The sequence below is a fragment of the Bufo bufo genome, chromosome 10 (genome assembly GCF_905171765.1).
Source record: "Bufo bufo chromosome 10, aBufBuf1.1, whole genome shotgun sequence".
In the NCBI taxonomy this organism is placed as follows: Eukaryota; Metazoa; Chordata; class Amphibia; order Anura; family Bufonidae; genus Bufo; species Bufo bufo.
Genome location: NC_053398.1, coordinates 95,129,521 through 95,146,167, shown reverse-complemented (window position 1 = coordinate 95,146,167; position 16,647 = coordinate 95,129,521). Strand labels below are relative to the sequence as shown.

Sequence of the window (16,647 nt, the reverse complement as noted above, 5' to 3'; positions counted from 1 at the left end):
ATCATTATTGCCCAAAAAAAAAAAACTTTGTCATTAACTACATATTCGTACATAACAGTTATTTAATGTTTTGTGTCTGTCTCTCTCAGCTCTGGGTGAAGGAGAAGAAGCCATTGGCCATTTCTACAGAGCATGGGAAGGATCTGCCATCTGTGCAGCTGCTTATAAAGAAAAACCAGGTTAGCTGGACGTTATTGCCGAACAGGTTGAATGTTCAGGATGAAGATTGAAATATGTTCTTTATCCATCTTTTTTTATATACCACAGACGCTGCAAAAAGAGATCCAAGGACATCAGCCACGGATTGATGATATTTTAGAAAGGGGGAAATCTATGGTCAAGAACAGTGCCCTAGACGCTCAGGAGATAGGCGAGAGGCTGGAGTTGCTGGGGAGCACATGGGAGGAGCTTACCACAGAAGCCGCAAAGCGCCACGCTCGTCTCGAAGAATCTCATGCCGCTCAACAGTTTTATGCTGATGCCGCAGAGGCTGAAGCATGGATGGGCGAACAAGAGCTGCACATGATGTCAGAAGAGAAGGCCAAGGTTGGTTACCTATAGCTAGCTAGCACGTGGCACAATTAGGTGACATGGAAATTATACAGGCATTGTATGTTATACTATGCCCCCTGCCCTCAATTTGTTTTTGTTTTTTTCTGGTTAATTCTACAGGATGAGATTGGTGCTCAGGCGATGCTGAAGAAACACTTGGTGATGGAGCAGGCTCTTGATGATTATGCTGAAACCATTCACCAACTAGCCAACTCCAGCAGAGAAATGGTCTCCAGAGGCCACCCAGAAAGGTAAACTTTCAGTAGACTCCCTCCTTTGGCTGGGATTTGCAGACATAATACCAGCATTTGTAAAATCAGCCTGGGTCTCTGTGTAGTGAAAAGCAGAGATGTAAATTTACTTAAAAATAGGTTGTTACTTCATATTCCGTTTTATTTCATGAATTCCGAATCTAACATGCCATATAGCATTCTGAACATTTTAAGGGCAGCTGTAACATATTTAGGCATCTATTGCTAAGCATATTTGCCATAATGTACTGACTAGACATGCATATTATTGGATGTGCATTCTTAGTACGAAAGGACAAGATCTCTGTTCTCAAAGGGGTTGTCCCATGACATTAATTTATTATTTATAGCTGGTTAGCGGGGGTCTGATACCCTGCACTACACTGCACCGTCAACATTGTAGTGGAAAGCGCTTGTCATTGCAGCGCTGCTTCCTTTGAAGTCAACGGAAGCAGCACTGCAGTGATGAGCGCCGTCCCCTTTAATGCTGACTTTGCTCTTTAGCTGACCTACAGCTACGGAGCTACACGGATCAGCTGATTGAGGAGTGCGGAGTGTCAGACCCCCACTGATCAGCTAGTGATGTCCTATCCTGAGGATAGGCTATCGCTTAAAAAGGCTGGACGACCCCTTTAATTTGTGAGTCTGTTTTATGGCTTAATATAACAATAACCTTTCCATCAGCCTACTTTAGAAAGAATGTCTGAATATGGGACATGGATTGACCTAATTAAAAATAATTAGGCTGTCTGTGGGGGTTTTTTTTGTGCTTCAGTCAGTGAGCGTTCTTTGCAGTGGCCGTCCAATCTCTAGAGAACCCTGTATGAGGTTTTATTACATAAATGTTCCCATTTCTTCTCATTCTTTTCTTGGCTAAGATAGAGAGAACCCGCAGTGTAGTACACAACCATGAGCTCACTGCTATGGAAATTATGTACACAGCATAGGACAGCTTGGCTCTTTGCATAACTCCAGCCACCCCTGGCCACTGCTTACGAGGGATGAGATGGGAATAACCCTTTAAGATATCATAGAACAGGGGGGAGAACACAGGGATGGACATACTTAAATGGCTATTCTGGTTTTATGTAAATGGTATTTAAATCACTTTATAAACTTGTACTATTTTCTAATATTTATTTGCTGTCGGTGAATGACGACGAGTAGAGACCTAGTTGATACAATAGCATCCAATCTGGGCAATCCTCTATAAGCTTAAAGGTTTTTGTTTTGCTTGTTTGTTTTTTTTCTTCATATTGATGGCCTATCCTCAGAATAGGTCATCAATATGACATTGGCAGGGGTCAGACTCCCAACACCCCCATGATCAGCTGTTTGAGAAAGCCGAGGCACTCTTCAGATCTCCAGTGAGTGCTGCAGCTTACCATTTGATAGCGGTTGTGATTAGTATTGCAGCTCAGCCCCATTCACTTGAATGGGACTGAGCAGCACCCAGGCCATGTGACTAATTAACGTGACATCATGAGACCTAAGCGCTTACGGAGCACCACACACCTTCATACAGGTAATTGGTGGGGGTTTTGGGAGTCGGCCCCCACAATCTGATATTGATAACCTATCCCGAGGATAGGCCATCAGTATGAAAATCTCGGAAAACCACACATTTTTACTCCAGACTGAAACCAAATCTGTTGTTGATGTATTTAGCTCTCAAAGCATTGCCTAGGCCAGGTACTAATTATGTACGGGGGTTGCAGTCTGTGAATGTGACCAGCAGTGTTCCCATTCATTAACACACATATCTTAACAGTTATCTCAAAAGGAAAGAGGAACTGAAACATAAAATATTCTAGAAAAGTTTTCATTTATACAAGTAAACATTTTTTACATACCACCAGAAACGTTCTTTAAAGTGTTGACAAATAATGGATTGATGACCTTTTAAAGAAATATCTATCCTTCGTTAATAGTGACCGGATTACCATGCGTCAAGGGCAAGTTGACAAGCTGTATGCTAGTCTGAAGGACCTGGCAGAAGAGAGAAGAGGGAAGCTGCAGGAACACCAGAGACTCTGCCAACTTAGGAGAGATGTGGAAGACTTGGAGCACTGGATCTCTGAGCGGGAGGTTGTGGCAGCTTCCCATGAGTTGGGCCAAGATTATGAGCATGTGACCGTACGTACAACCTGACACGTTTATTACTCTAACTGAAAGTAATATTTTAGACTGTGGTAGATTTATCTCATGTCTTTTACTTTTTACCTAGATGCTGAGAGATAAATTCCGTGAATTCTCTCGTGATACAAGTAACATTGGACAGGAACGTGTGGATGCGGTCAACCTTATGGCTGATGATCTGATTTCCTCTGGACATTCTGAGAATGCCACTGTGGCGGAATGGAAGGATGGGCTTAATGAAGCCTGGGCTGACCTTCTAGAAATGATCGATACACGTAGTCAGATGTTGGCGGCCTCCTATGAGCTTCACCGCTTCTACCAGGATGCCAGAGAAACTCTGGGCCAGATACAGGACAAACAGAAGCAAATACCAGAAGAGACTGGAAGAGACCTCAACACAGCAGAAGCCATGCAGCGCATGCACACCACATATGAACATGATATACAAGCCCTTAGTGCACAAGTAAGGCGTTCATCAATGTGTACATAGGACTTATTTTCTGAAGCAGATAGTAGATTTATTCCAGATGCAACAAGTTATCCCATATCCAAAGGATAAAAGAGAACTATTCAATTTCTGGGGCTCCCCAAAATAATTACAGCGGTAGGTAGTGCATGCTCACTGCTGCTTCTTTCATCTCTACAGGAGTTGCGGAGACAGCTGGCTCGGCTATTTCCAAAATTCCTATAGAATGAATGGAGTGGAAGTGCCCATGCCTGACCTGCTGCCTCATTTATTTCAGGGGGTCTCAATTCTTGTGATCTGTGGGGTTCCCAGCAGTAGAAAACCACCTATCTAATAGTTATCCTCTACCCTGTGGATAGGGGATAATGTGTTACAACTGGAATACTCCTTTAAAGTGACTGTCACCAGAATCAACCCTATTAGACCAGACATACTGCCTGGTACTGCTCATCATGTTATATCTTTCTTTTGTATGTTAAACGGCTGCAGAGAGATCTGTGTTTTTTTCATATGCAAATTTTTTCATATGCAAATTTTTTCATATGCAAATTTTTTCATTATTCCTGAATCCATCGCTCTCCTATTGATAAACTAGCCTAATCGCCTGCATCAGTACTCACTATAAATGTAGCATGTGGTCCGGCCGGCGTGTGACTGACGTCACTCAGTCAGTCACGCTCCTCCCACTTCATTAATGAAGCAGGAGCAGGATGAAGTCATGCGCCGGAGGGACCGCACGCTACATTCATAGTGAGTACTGATGCAGGCGATTAGGCTAGTTTATCAATAGGAGAGCGATGGATTCAGGAATAATGAAAGATTTTACATACAAAGACTTCTGTGCGCGGGGCCCGATGTAATACAGTGACTGCACCGGCCCCACTGTGAGTTGCCTCCGGCCCCTCCTCCCTCCCCGCACTGTAACTGATGTACCGTATCGCCGGCCACGCTGTGCAGCATAGCGGCCGGCGATAATATCAGTGTCAGCCCTGTAAAAAAAAAAGTCAACCATCGTTTTATAAGACGCACTGTCATTTCCCCCCCTCTTTTGGGGGAAAAAAAGTGCGTCTTATAAAGCGAAAAATACGGTATTATAGTATAGCCTTTTAGTATTGTTTTAAATAAAAAAAGAATGGAAAGAAAACACATCTCTCCTGGGACTTGAACCTGAGATTTCTACATATCGGGTAAACCACTATACCACTAAGCTATAGCATAAGACAGGGATGCCCAACCTGCGGCCCTCCAGATGTTTCAAAACTACAACTCCCAGTATGCCTGGACTACAGCTATCAGCCTACAGCCGGGCATGATGGGAGTTGTAGTTTTACAGCAGCTGGAGGGCTGCAGGTTGAGCATCCCTGGCATAAGACATAGTGATTCATGGTTTCTCTACACTTATAAGCTGACACACATCACTGGTGTCTGTATAATCATACATTCTGCCTGTGAATAATAGCTTTCTGAGCAGATCTCAGTGTGGTGAAGCTATAGCACGCTGTGTGTATAATACACATATATATAGTCAAGGGGAGGGGGCGTGTTACATAGCAGTGCTCAGACCATTCAGCCCCGCCTCTGGGTGCTCAAATTACTCATTTGCATATGACTAAAAACAAATCTTTCCCTGCAGCTGTTTAGCATACAGACAAAAGAAAGATATCGTTTTAATCAGCATGTTGAGCCCTACCAGCCAGTATACCTGGTTTAATAGGGTTGATCCTGGTGACAGAGCTGCTTTAAACTTGTGATCATGATGTGTGAAATTAACCTCTGTTTATCACTCCAGCAGAAGTCTATCTCTTTTCCTTCAGCAAACACTAACTTCTATTCCATACATTATTATACAGCACGTTCCTATTAAAAAGAACCAAAAATATCTAATTCTGGGGGAAAACACTTCAAAGAGGACCTGTCACCATGTAATTCAGTGCAATCTGCAGGCAGCGTGTTAGCAGAGTAGACAGATATATAGTTTTGTGGGAAAAGATTCAGTAAAACTTGTAATTTATACATTAAAATCTCACAAAGGCCTCTTGCACACAGCCGTCGTTCGGCCATTCCATGCACGGGCACTATCCGTGCGGCTGCCACGATGGATCCAGACACTTAAGTGGGTCCGTGATCCGTCCGCACCGCAAAAAAATAGAACAAGTTCAATTTTTTGGGCGGTGCAGAGGCACGGAGAGAAACAACACGGAAGCAGTCCGTAGTGGTTCCATGGGGTTCCGTGCCTCCGTTCCGTGCCTCCGTTCCGCATCGCAGCTATGGATTTCAGACCCATTCAAGTAAGTGGGTCCGCATCCTTGATGCGGATGCACACGTCCGGTGCCCGCATATTGCGGACCCACTGTTTGCGAGCCGCAATACGGGCCACAGCCTGCAGCAGCCATGTGCATGAGGCCTAATTCTGAGTGTTCTGAAATCTTGAATTGAAATCTTAGTAGTTTGATCTAAACAATGTTTTCTGTTCTACCTTTTAGGTAAAGCAGGTCCAGGAGGATGCTGCTCGTCTCCAGAAAGCTTACGCTGGTGAAAAGGCTGCAGACATCCACAGGCATGAACAGGCAGTCACTGAAGCCTGGGGTGAACTGCAGGAAGCAAGCAGTGCTCGCCGCCAGCTTCTTCTGGACACCGTGGAGAAATTTCGCTTTTTCCGGATGGTTAGAGATCTTATGCTATGGATGGATGATGTTAATCTTCAGATTGATGCTCAAGAAAAACCACGGTAGGACTGTGATTTACTCTTTTCCGGGTTTTGATTGTCCTCTATATTCAGCACCATTATTAACGTTTAACCTTCACTCAAACAGGGATGTATCTTCAGCTGATCTAGTAATTAAAAATCACCTAAGCATTAAAGCCGAGGTGGATGCCCGAGCAGACAGCTTTACTACCTGCATAGACCTTGGAAACTCTTTGCTAGAGAAGAATCACTATGCATCTGACAAGGTACATGGCAATATATAGTTACTATATTGGAACCAAGCTCCTTCAGGCCTGTTTTTGATTGGTCATTTTGTTATTTTGTGTTCTATTAGTGGAAAGGAAGGAGAGATTGAAAACTCCAGTAAATCATTTCCCAAATAAATTTAAAGGAATAAAAACTAAAAGCAAAACTAGAGATACGTACATTAATAAACCAGCAACACTTCACATTGGTCAAAAGGGCGCTCTGTCTGTGGATGAATTGTGATTACATTTGGTGGGGGTCTCCTCGTCATAAATGAAGTGTGTCTAGTACTCTTCGCAGAGCTGGATTCCGTATAGCGCTGGATTGACTTGTCTGCAGCTTGAAAAATTGATATATGGTAGGCCATATGAGAACCATGAAAAAAGTAATCCTCATCTCGCCATTTCTAGATGATGCAGTCTCAGGCAGACGGCACTTGCATTTTAAATACACTGGACTGGAGAACCAGGTCCAAGTAGTTCCGTAACTGAGGGTGAGCTCCAGCATCCACATGATAGGGGACGGTATGAAAAATATTGAAAAGTCATGTTAAAAACAAGAAAAATGAGCTCGCACATTTCTGGCCTAAAGTGACCCTTACTTGTGGAATATGTAAGGGCCACATTAGGCCATAAATGCGCAAGTTATTAATTTGCTGTTTTTTGCCATGTACATGATTTTTCAATAAAGTAGTTTTTTTATACCGTCACCCTGTCGTGTGGTTGCCAGAGCTCACCCTCAGTTATATGAGAACCAGAGTGAGGTCGAGAGGGTTTAATTTATTGCTACTGAAATATTGTTAAAGTAGGAAAATCTATAGTGGTTAAAATACTGGATTTATTTTTTCATTGCAGTCTGTTGTTTTTTTTTCTCGGTTACTTTCAGATCTCTGAGAAACTAGAACAGTTGCAAGAAAGACGGCAGGAGACCGAAAACAAATGGAAAGATAAAATGGAATGGTTACAAATAGGTCAGTGTAAAATGGAATGTTTCTTGAGAAAATTACCTACTGTTTAAATCAAGATTTTATTTTAACTATTCTTTTAAGAATTTTTGGCGGTTATTTTTTATTTTCAACATCATTATCTATATTAAAAAAACATAAAATTGTGCAATTTTTACAGTGGCCAATAAACCTCATTCTTGTTCTGTACGGGTCAATTTTTAGGATTAATCTCATTATCATCAAAGGCAAGATTCCAATTGCAAATCCTCTGTATAGCTAGCACAGGACCCACCATTCACAATAGGTGATGACAACCGCTCATCTACTCCCCTTCCCTGTACAATGACCTCTGCACAGGTCGCAGACCATGTATGCAAAACTCCCATAGTAGTCAGCGAGTTCCGTCAAGTCTATTGTTTCTATGGTCTTTGTCGCTGCTGTAAAGCATATCTCTAAATGCTATTAACAGCAATCCAGATAAGATGGCTGCCCCATAATTATGTACAGAACAAAGAATAGAAAATCCTACAATCAGAATATACTTTAAACCAAGAGCCACATGGCAGTTATTTTACAAGTGTTAATAAAACTTATTTTATTGTATCATTAAAATAAAAATAAATCAGCAAAATGAATATAAAAATATTTAAACATGTTTCATTTGTTTAACACTCTTAAATACAATTTTCAGTTTTGGAAGCTACCCAGTGGCAATTCCGCCAACACTCTAACCTGCTATTTTTTGTCCATTTAGTACTTGAGGTGCTAATGTTTGGAAGAGATGCCAATGTTGCTGAGGCATGGCTCTCCGGTCAGGAACCTATTGTCCGGTCCTCAGAGCTGGGAACCAATGTAGACGAGGTGGAGAACCTGATAAAGAGGCACGAGGCTTTCCAAAAATCTGTATGCACTTGGGATGAACGATTCTTACTTTTGGAGAAGCTAACAACGGTGAGCCAATATGAGCAATTTAATGTATCGAGTGGATATTGGGGTCAGCCAATAATTGTCTGCGGGATCTGCATCTTCTATATACATGTTCTAACCATTAGCTGTAACACTAAATGTGGATGTTCATTTTCTTTTATTGGTAGTTGGAAGAGCTTGAGCTGAAAAGGAGAAGAGAAGAGGAAGAGAGGAAACGAAGGCCTCCGACTCCCCCGCCAGCTGAGCCAAAACAAGAAGAGATTTTACAGGAACAGAATCATCAAGTGTTGGTGGAAGATCATTCAATTCCTGTCAATGTTCTGCAAGAAAGGTTAGAGTCCTGCTACCTCGATAATTGTCACCTTGTTGCCAGTGACATAAGACATAGAACTGGGGCATGGCAATTGCAGCTGGCTTGCCTATATCTTTGCTACTTGTTATGTAAAGAGGTATATCTCAAGGAAGAGAACCATCTTGCCAGTGCCACCTCTTGGAAGTGGCTCCCTATGAGTCAAAATCCGACTTTCCAGCAAAGTTTGGGATTTGACAAGGGAATATAGTCAAGGCAGATATCTGTTTTTTGGGCTGTCTACTGATGGATATCTGGATTGACTATATTCCCTTGTCCAATCCCAAGGCTCATTGGAATGTCAGATTTTTACTCCTAGGGGCCACTTCCAATAGGTGGTGCTGGTGAAATGGTTCTCTTCCTTGGTAGATACCTTATTGTATATTAGTTTCCCATAGAGCATTGCTAATAAGTCTCTATACCATGGAGTACTTCCACTGAATTTCCATAGAGGACTGCTCTCTAAGGAGATTCAGCACCCGGCTTAAGTTAGCTACTTGGCAAAAGGGCAAGAGACTTAAGACAATATGGACCAAATAGATTACCGTTAATTCTCTGTCTGAGGGGTGTTCTTTCTCTTCAGAGAGGTGGATTTAAAGTGGAAACCAGTAGCCCACAGCAATGTTTTAAAAAACTGATGCAAATCACAGATACATTAATCATAAGTGTGGAAATGTGGATCCTTTACAGCTCCATGTGTGTGTCACTAAAGGGTCTACATTTTCCTTTTTTGCTTTAGTGGTTTCCCAAGTGATTTTATAGCTCATAGTCACACACTATACTTTGTGTATTCTTTCTCTATTAAAGGGGTTATCCAGGAATTTAAATTGATGAGCTTTAGTTCCAGGTTTACCCTTGAAATGTTATAATGATGTTGGGAGATGAGGTTTAAGTCACTGTACTTGTCACTGGTGACCGTATGTTTCCTGATGGTATTTCTTTTTGCGTCCTGTCACAATAGCCGTGTGTAGATGATAGATTGATGCATAAGGAAATTTTCCACCTTGCTAACAGATCTTTTTTTATCTCCTGCTTTTGCTTTGCTAAGCATTTCTATCACTTTTTTATTTCTTTTATAATTTTACTCAACTCTTGATGTAAATGAAATGTTATTTCTAAAAATGTAGGGCTCCTATTGATGTTTGTTTTTTTTTTTTCCTCTAGGCTACAAAGCTTGCAAACTGAACAGGCTTCCGTTAATGGGTTGTGTACAGACTCTGATTCTCCGCAGGTACACGCATTGTGTAAAACCTTTGTCATTTAAAATCTTTATTTCAGATATTAAAAGTGTATTGACCATTATTCAGGAACCTCTGCATCCACTATATAACGATGAAGAACTGTAGCACTTATACTCCCCAATGTAGATACTATTATAGCTATATAGGCTAACCAAGTATCCTTTTAGCCATGTGGGTATTAGTAGGCGTTAAACCATATACCAAATCCGTATAAGTATTCTAAATTAATTGAATTCAGGATCCTTAGATCTATTAGTCTGAGTGAAGAGTGGCTACACTATCATGTCCATACATTATATGGACAGTCAGCAGTTTAAAAAAATCAGCATGGCTGACTGTATTTCAACGAGGCGTTCACCTGCGTGAACATACCATGGCCTGGACAGTTTTAAGCCATAGGAAATAAACCATGAAGGATTCCATTGAATGACTAGAAGCAGAGAAGTTGGAAACTGTGAGGCATTGATACAGAAAGTATATAGAGAAATGAAATACCTTTTCAGTCCATAACATTTGTTTGCTGAAACCAGAAAATCTATTTTAGCTGCTTAAATAATCTAAAAGTGCACAAATTATAATGTAACATGAAAAGTAATAAAATAAACTTGTGTTTTGGTAGCCATCAACTGACATGAGGCAGATAGACGACAGCTTATCTGAATACCAGGCAAGTATTTTATTTCATTTATTGAAAAGCTAATTTTAAAGTGTTGCATAGTATTCTTTTATATTATCTTAAAATATTTTTTTTTAACATGAGATCTTTATAATTTTAATCTGAATTGATGGGTTGACGAGACTACTTTGTATAGCCTAAATTATAATACATCTGCCCGGAATAGGAGGATCAATCATGGACCATTTAAAGTGTACCTCTCTGCTTGCAGTCATTTAGTAGGAACTTTGTTTACTTACAGTAGATGACAATCTGTCCAGGTGGGCTCACTGGTGCAGGACTGATGTTAGGGTCAGTAGACATTTCGGTGATTGAAAATCGTTAATGTCAATCACGTAGATTGCTGAAAAGCTCCATTCAGATAAATAGAGTCTACAACACATGTGCAGTTCTCACGGCACAGTCATCCGAACTATGCTGAGCGATGGCCTCTAATGACCTGACCACGACAGGCTCTATTCTCTTTCCGTAGTGATAATTGAGTTGAAATGCATTTGTATGACCCATAGTTCTTATGTGTGAGAAAGGAAAAAAAAATGTCCGCTGCATATGTCTGTCCATGGTTTCCTTAATTAAAATGGACATCACCATTCTATGTCTATAGGGGTATGACACATCAGATGCTGCAAAAGCAGATTTACTTCCAAAGGATGGCAGCCCGCCCCCCTCGCCACAGATCCAGTCACGCCCAACATTCACAGCTATAAATCTTCAGACCGCCACTTTACCAATCAGCAGTCCTGAACCTTTCGCTTCGGAGCAGATGGAAGGAATGCTGCACCGCAAACAGGAAATGGAGTCTCATGCTAAGAAGGCGGCCAATAGGTGAGAAAATGCAGTTGTCGACTGCTGTCATCCTTTCACCTACTTTTAGCACTAATAATGGCACATGATTTTGTGGAGTTTAATTTTCTGTCTGGATGATAGAACTCTTATGTTATCACCACACAGGTCCTGGCAAAATGTTTACTGTGTTCTGAAAAAAGGCAGTTTGGGATTCTATAAAGATGCAAAGAGTGCAAGCAGTGGTATAACTTATCATGGAGAGGTTCCTGTCCTACTTGCTGGAGCACTGTGTAGTGTGGCACATGATTACAAGAAACGCAAGAATGTCTTCAAAGTCAGGTAAGACTGAGCAGTGCATGATGAGCGGCTTCAATTGAGTCTTCCTTCTAAAGGTATGTTTTATCCACACTATATAATCCCCTTTAATAATTTTATTTTTTATTAATTCCACAGTTTATCAGATGGGAAGGAATATCTTTTCCAAGCAAAAGATGAAGTAAGTGGTTTGCAACTGACATTGACCTAGGACATAACATTGGCAAGAGTTATATATTCATTTATTGTGTGTAACATACTGTATTTTTTGGACTATAAGACACACACTTGACTATAAGACGCACCCAGGTTTTAGTCAACATAATCTGGGGGAAAATGTTTCATACTCACTAAAACTTCCCTGGTGGTTTAAGGTAGTGAAGGTCTTAGTGTCTCAGGGTTAGTATTATACTATGAAGGTCTGCAGAGGTAAAGCCAGCAGCCTTCCCGCTTCCTACAACAGCAGATGTGTAGGTGACTGGAATAATAGACATCAGCAGTAGTTATGACCAGTGGCTTCAGGGGTTTAGTTATTAATAATGATGATGTCACTATACTCTTTTTCGGATATGTATGTATTCTACATTAATACACATAGTATTATATAAAGACACAGTTCTGCTCTTCTGATGATCAGCATCCAATGTGGTGACAGGTCGGGGAAGAGAGCGGCATAGCAGCCAGCACTGGGAGGTGACACTCACACTGCTAGTGGATGGGTGCCTGCCTCCTGTAGTGTACTTGCACACAGTGCCGATTCCTATGCAGAAAATCCACATGAAATCTGGTACCAAAAGCGCATAAAAAGCACATAAAGCCGCACTATTTATAGCGACTTTGGTGCATCGTTTTTTTGTTGTGAATTTTACTGAGGATTTTCTGTTTAACAACCCCACTGAGGTCTATGGGGTAAACCATTCCACATAAAATGCAGAATTGCACAAACAATTGACATATGGTGGATTTGAATATCCACACAGCAAGTCAATTTCTGCACAGAAGAAAAACGCAAAGTGTGCATGAGATTTGTCAGTTCTCATTCACTTTGCTGGTACTGTATTAAAGTATCCACACAAAAAGCCTTGTTTAATCCGCATCATGCAGTTACACTTAAGGTTCTGGGGATTGTGTAATATGCCATACAGGCTGCCCAGTATAAGGGCTGAAGATACTTGACGTCACTGGCCCTTTTCATGTTGATAGTAGAGGAGTTGCAGGGTGTGCTGTGAAATCAAACTGTGCTGCCGGGCTGGAAGAGTGAGACCCTGCCGTGACTGCTATGCACTCTGACACTTGTAAGCTCCCATTACCGCGAATCACCTTCTACAATACACACATTTCCTAGGGAGTTTTATTGCCTAAATGACACACAACCAAGAAAAATCAGCTCTGCACTGACTGCTTCAGCAGCACTAAAAAGAATGTTTAATTCCTGTTAAGGCAGCTGGAACACGGAGCAAAGAGCACAGAAATTCTATACAAGGTAGGAGTAGCCAAGTGTAGAACAGGACAAGCAGAGGGAGCCATGCACAGAGCAGGCAGTAGAGCAGGAAACTGCCATGAGAAGCAGAAATCAATGATGTGGCACAACGATATATAGAAGCGCTCTGCCAGATCATTAGGAAGCAATCGGGGGTCTCGAGCTGCTGAGCACCCCTGACTTTGGACTATAAGACGCAGCAAGAATTTTATTTCTAAAAAGTGCATCTTATAGTGTGTAAAATATAGAACCAATGTTTGCAAAGAGCACCTTGTACAAAAGCAGCTTCGACCATCTGCTTTTAAAGGGGTTATCCAGCAAATGATAATGATGACCTGTCTTCAGGATGGGTCATTATTTTAAAATCGGTGGGGGTCTGAGTCCCGGCCCCCTGCCGATCAGCTGTTTCAGGGAACTGCCGCGCTCATCCAGCTCTCGGCAGGTCTCCAAGCTTGGTATTGCAGTTCACCTCTATGAGGCTGAGCTGAAACTAGGCTCTGTGACCAATGTACATTGACGTCATGCTCATTGAGCTCCCAACCTCTTCTAACAGCTGATCGGTGGCGGTTCTTGAGGATAGGTCATCAATATAATTTCCTGGATAACCCCTTTAAAGAGGATCTGTCACCACAAAATGCAATGCAACCTGAAGCATTTTATAGAGCAGGAGGAGCTGAGCAGACTGATATATCGTTTTGTGGGGAAAAGATTCAGTAAAACTTGTAATTTCTGCTGTCTCTGTATGCACACTTATACACACAATACTATCAATCACTGATAACACCTCCTCCCTGTACCAATAGGTATTCACAGGAGGAAGAAAAATCAGAGATATAAATGTTTCTGGTCTTTAAGGCTAAAATTATTTACGTCACCTAGCTGTTAAAATGCACTTAAGATGGAGGGGGGCAGTGAATGTAGAACCATTTGTGAAATTCACATCAGTTTGTAAAATTTGGAGCTAAAAGTTGGCATAACTTGCAAAGCTCCAGACAGACCCTGGCGTAGAAGAGTGAAATGCCTTTAGCTTGTATGAAAGGTAACTACTTTATGTTACAGATTTATTAGATGGGGCAAGTGCAGTCATAAAAGTGTCACTACCTATGTCAATAAATTGGCTGAGATTTATTAGACATTGGCTTAAGCTACACAAACTTGATAAAGGTGGTTCAGAAATGACAAAACTTATGATAAATGTCTTAATATTTACTCCGTTAAGATCTAAAGCAATGATATTTGATCTAGAAAACCAAATAATTCACAATTGTAAAGCTGGTCTCCTCTTCTTCTTTCTTCAGGCTGAGATGAGCACTTGGATGCGAGTGATCAATACTTCAATGTCTCCCTCAACTAGTGAGACTTCTGACCGTTCTCCAGGGATTCCCAAGGGAATGACCCGGGCTTTGACGATGCCTCCTGTGTCTCCAAATAGTGCCACTGAAGGCACGGTGACATTGCGTAATAAGGAAGGAAAAGAGAAGGACCGAGAAAAGCGATTTAGTTTCTTTAAGAAGAAATAAATACCATGATGCTCATCAGAACACTTTACTCTATTCAAATCATTACTGCAAATAAGGCCCAGTCACGCCAACAGCATGGGACCTGTAGGCAATCGTGCGGCTTGGGTGGTTGTGTGGGTAAATTAAAAAGGAAAAAAAAAAGACCACAGCATTTTATATTCATATATATAAAACTATATATGCATAACATGCACCTCCTGACTCAGACTTTGAGACCCTTACAATGCAACCTGCTGGATCCCAAACAGAAGGTCCGTTTGCACTGAACACCGTTGAAACGTGGCTTTGAGGCATGTGAGCCATTCTTGAGGGAGTCATCAATTCATCATTATTAAATTCTTTCGTCTTGATGGGGTCTTTCATTGTCTCTGTGCGCATGTCCAGCCATAACCTCTGACACGACATCAAACGTTAGAGAAGCAGTGCACATATTGCAGCGTGTTATGGAGATGCAATAAACGAAAAACACTGATGTGTTATGCCTATGATGTAAATGGAAAGGTTATTACGTGAATAAACACAGCCGCCATAATCGTGACCTTCTTACATACACAATGCTGCCTGATAACACACACACGCTGTACAAATATTAATATGTTTGAAATTTGCAATTACACAGACTGTGCCGCAGATCTGTAGTGAAGACGTTTCAGCCAGAAGATAACAGAAACATTGTGATTTTAATTTGGGTTTTAGTACATAGAGGAATCAATGCGGGGGAAAAATGATTTCTTACTAAAATATTATATTGCGCAAAGATGAAATGAGTGTAATTATTTTGCAAATAAGTCTTAATGAATGTGAGTGAGGAACCTGCTGCATAAAATCAGGACATCGGGGCAAGCAGTTTGACTTTTGTGGTAGGAATTGTTAATGGGTGCTGCCTTGCACCAAGCACCGGCTTCCTAATGTATATTTTAAGCTTTTCCATCCCTTTTTATTTTTAATTTCAATTGTGGCGAGGAGTGCGATAGTAGGGATGCTTAGGCTGCAATTATACCTGGGCTCTAGTATCTGAGCAGTCCAATGGCTCCTCCGCTCCCTTGGAGAACACAAGTACTAGAATCGTCACTTTAGGAATGTGGCACTACTATAACATTTGCACTGGAGCCCAGGAGCTTTAAGTTACTCTCTCATAGCCCAGTACAGGAGTAAGGAAAAATGCTTTTTTTTTTTTACTTGCATTTGTTACATTTTATTAGCAATCTATTCTCCTCAAAGTTTCTGTTCTTCAAAGTGAATATATCACAAGGATGATTTTACATGTTATTGTCACAGTGGAGCTGAAATAATAATGTTGTATAAGAACTAGTAGAACCAACAGGTCCCACAAACCCATTTTACTTACACATAACATTCATGTAGGGCAAAGTTTGTAATATACTTACTGTTCGAAGTTTACGTGTATCAGCATGCCAGAAACCCATATGATGCACTTATACTTAAAATGCAGCTTCCACCAATGCCCTGTCCCTTACCAGGTTTCCAGCCTGGGCCATGGACAGAACATCACTTCCACTTTGGACGAGGGGGCCAGAACTAGTCCTCTCCCTGGTGCATGCGCAGACTAGGTGGATTCAGGATAATCCAGTGAGAGGAATAGTTCTCCCCCTGTCCATTGCAAAGGCCAAAAGCCGGGTAAAGGACATTGCCTTGGCATAAACTGCATTTTCAGGAGTGTGAAGTGACCAGGTTTGCAGAGGCCAATCCATGCAGCTTCAGAATGGTAAGTATATTACAAACTTTCTTGTACAGGGGTCTTATGCGTAATTAAGCAGGACCCCCTGCATCCCCCTTTTAAATGCCAAATACATTTAACCAGTAAAAGAAAATGGGGAACCTTCAGCGGTCACGGTTTTAGTCGTACTTTTCAGCTTGTGTATCTTACCACTATAAGGCCTCATGCACACGACCGTTGTTTTATTCCGTGTCCGTTGTTCCGTTTTTCGTGATTTTCTGCGGACCCATTGACTTTCAATGGGTCCGTTGAAAACTCGGCTAATGCACCGTTTGTCGTCCGTGATCCGTGGTTCCAGTCCGTCAAAA

General features: G+C 41.5%; 1 protein-coding gene across 3 annotated transcripts in view; it reads left to right on the top strand.

The window, feature by feature from the left end:
* Positions 1 to 14,951, top strand: part of SPTBN2 (spectrin beta, non-erythrocytic 2) — a 264,500-nt gene extending 249,549 nt beyond the window's left edge. For 2 of the 3 annotated variants that reach the window (XM_040410084.1, XM_040410082.1), the window contains 16 exons: positions 90 to 179; positions 268 to 546; positions 673 to 803; positions 2,735 to 2,939; positions 3,031 to 3,405; positions 5,892 to 6,136; positions 6,222 to 6,360; positions 7,247 to 7,331; positions 8,062 to 8,258; positions 8,402 to 8,565; positions 9,748 to 9,814; positions 10,444 to 10,491; positions 11,105 to 11,325; positions 11,452 to 11,625; positions 11,740 to 11,782; positions 14,380 to 14,951. In XM_040410084.1, coding sequence (XP_040266018.1) covers positions 90 to 179; positions 268 to 546; positions 673 to 803; positions 2,735 to 2,939; positions 3,031 to 3,405; positions 5,892 to 6,136; positions 6,222 to 6,360; positions 7,247 to 7,331; positions 8,062 to 8,258; positions 8,402 to 8,565; positions 9,748 to 9,814; positions 10,444 to 10,491; positions 11,105 to 11,325; positions 11,452 to 11,625; positions 11,740 to 11,782; positions 14,380 to 14,601 — 2,685 coding nt within the window. In that variant the 3' untranslated portion in view covers positions 14,602 to 14,951. The remainder of the gene's footprint in view (positions 1 to 89; positions 180 to 267; positions 547 to 672; positions 804 to 2,734; positions 2,940 to 3,030; positions 3,406 to 5,891; positions 6,137 to 6,221; positions 6,361 to 7,246; positions 7,332 to 8,061; positions 8,259 to 8,401; positions 8,566 to 9,747; positions 9,815 to 10,443; positions 10,492 to 11,104; positions 11,326 to 11,451; positions 11,626 to 11,739; positions 11,783 to 14,379) is intronic. The other variant, XM_040410083.1, reaches the window with a different exon arrangement.
* The last annotated feature ends 1,696 nt before the right edge of the window (positions 14,952 to 16,647 follow it).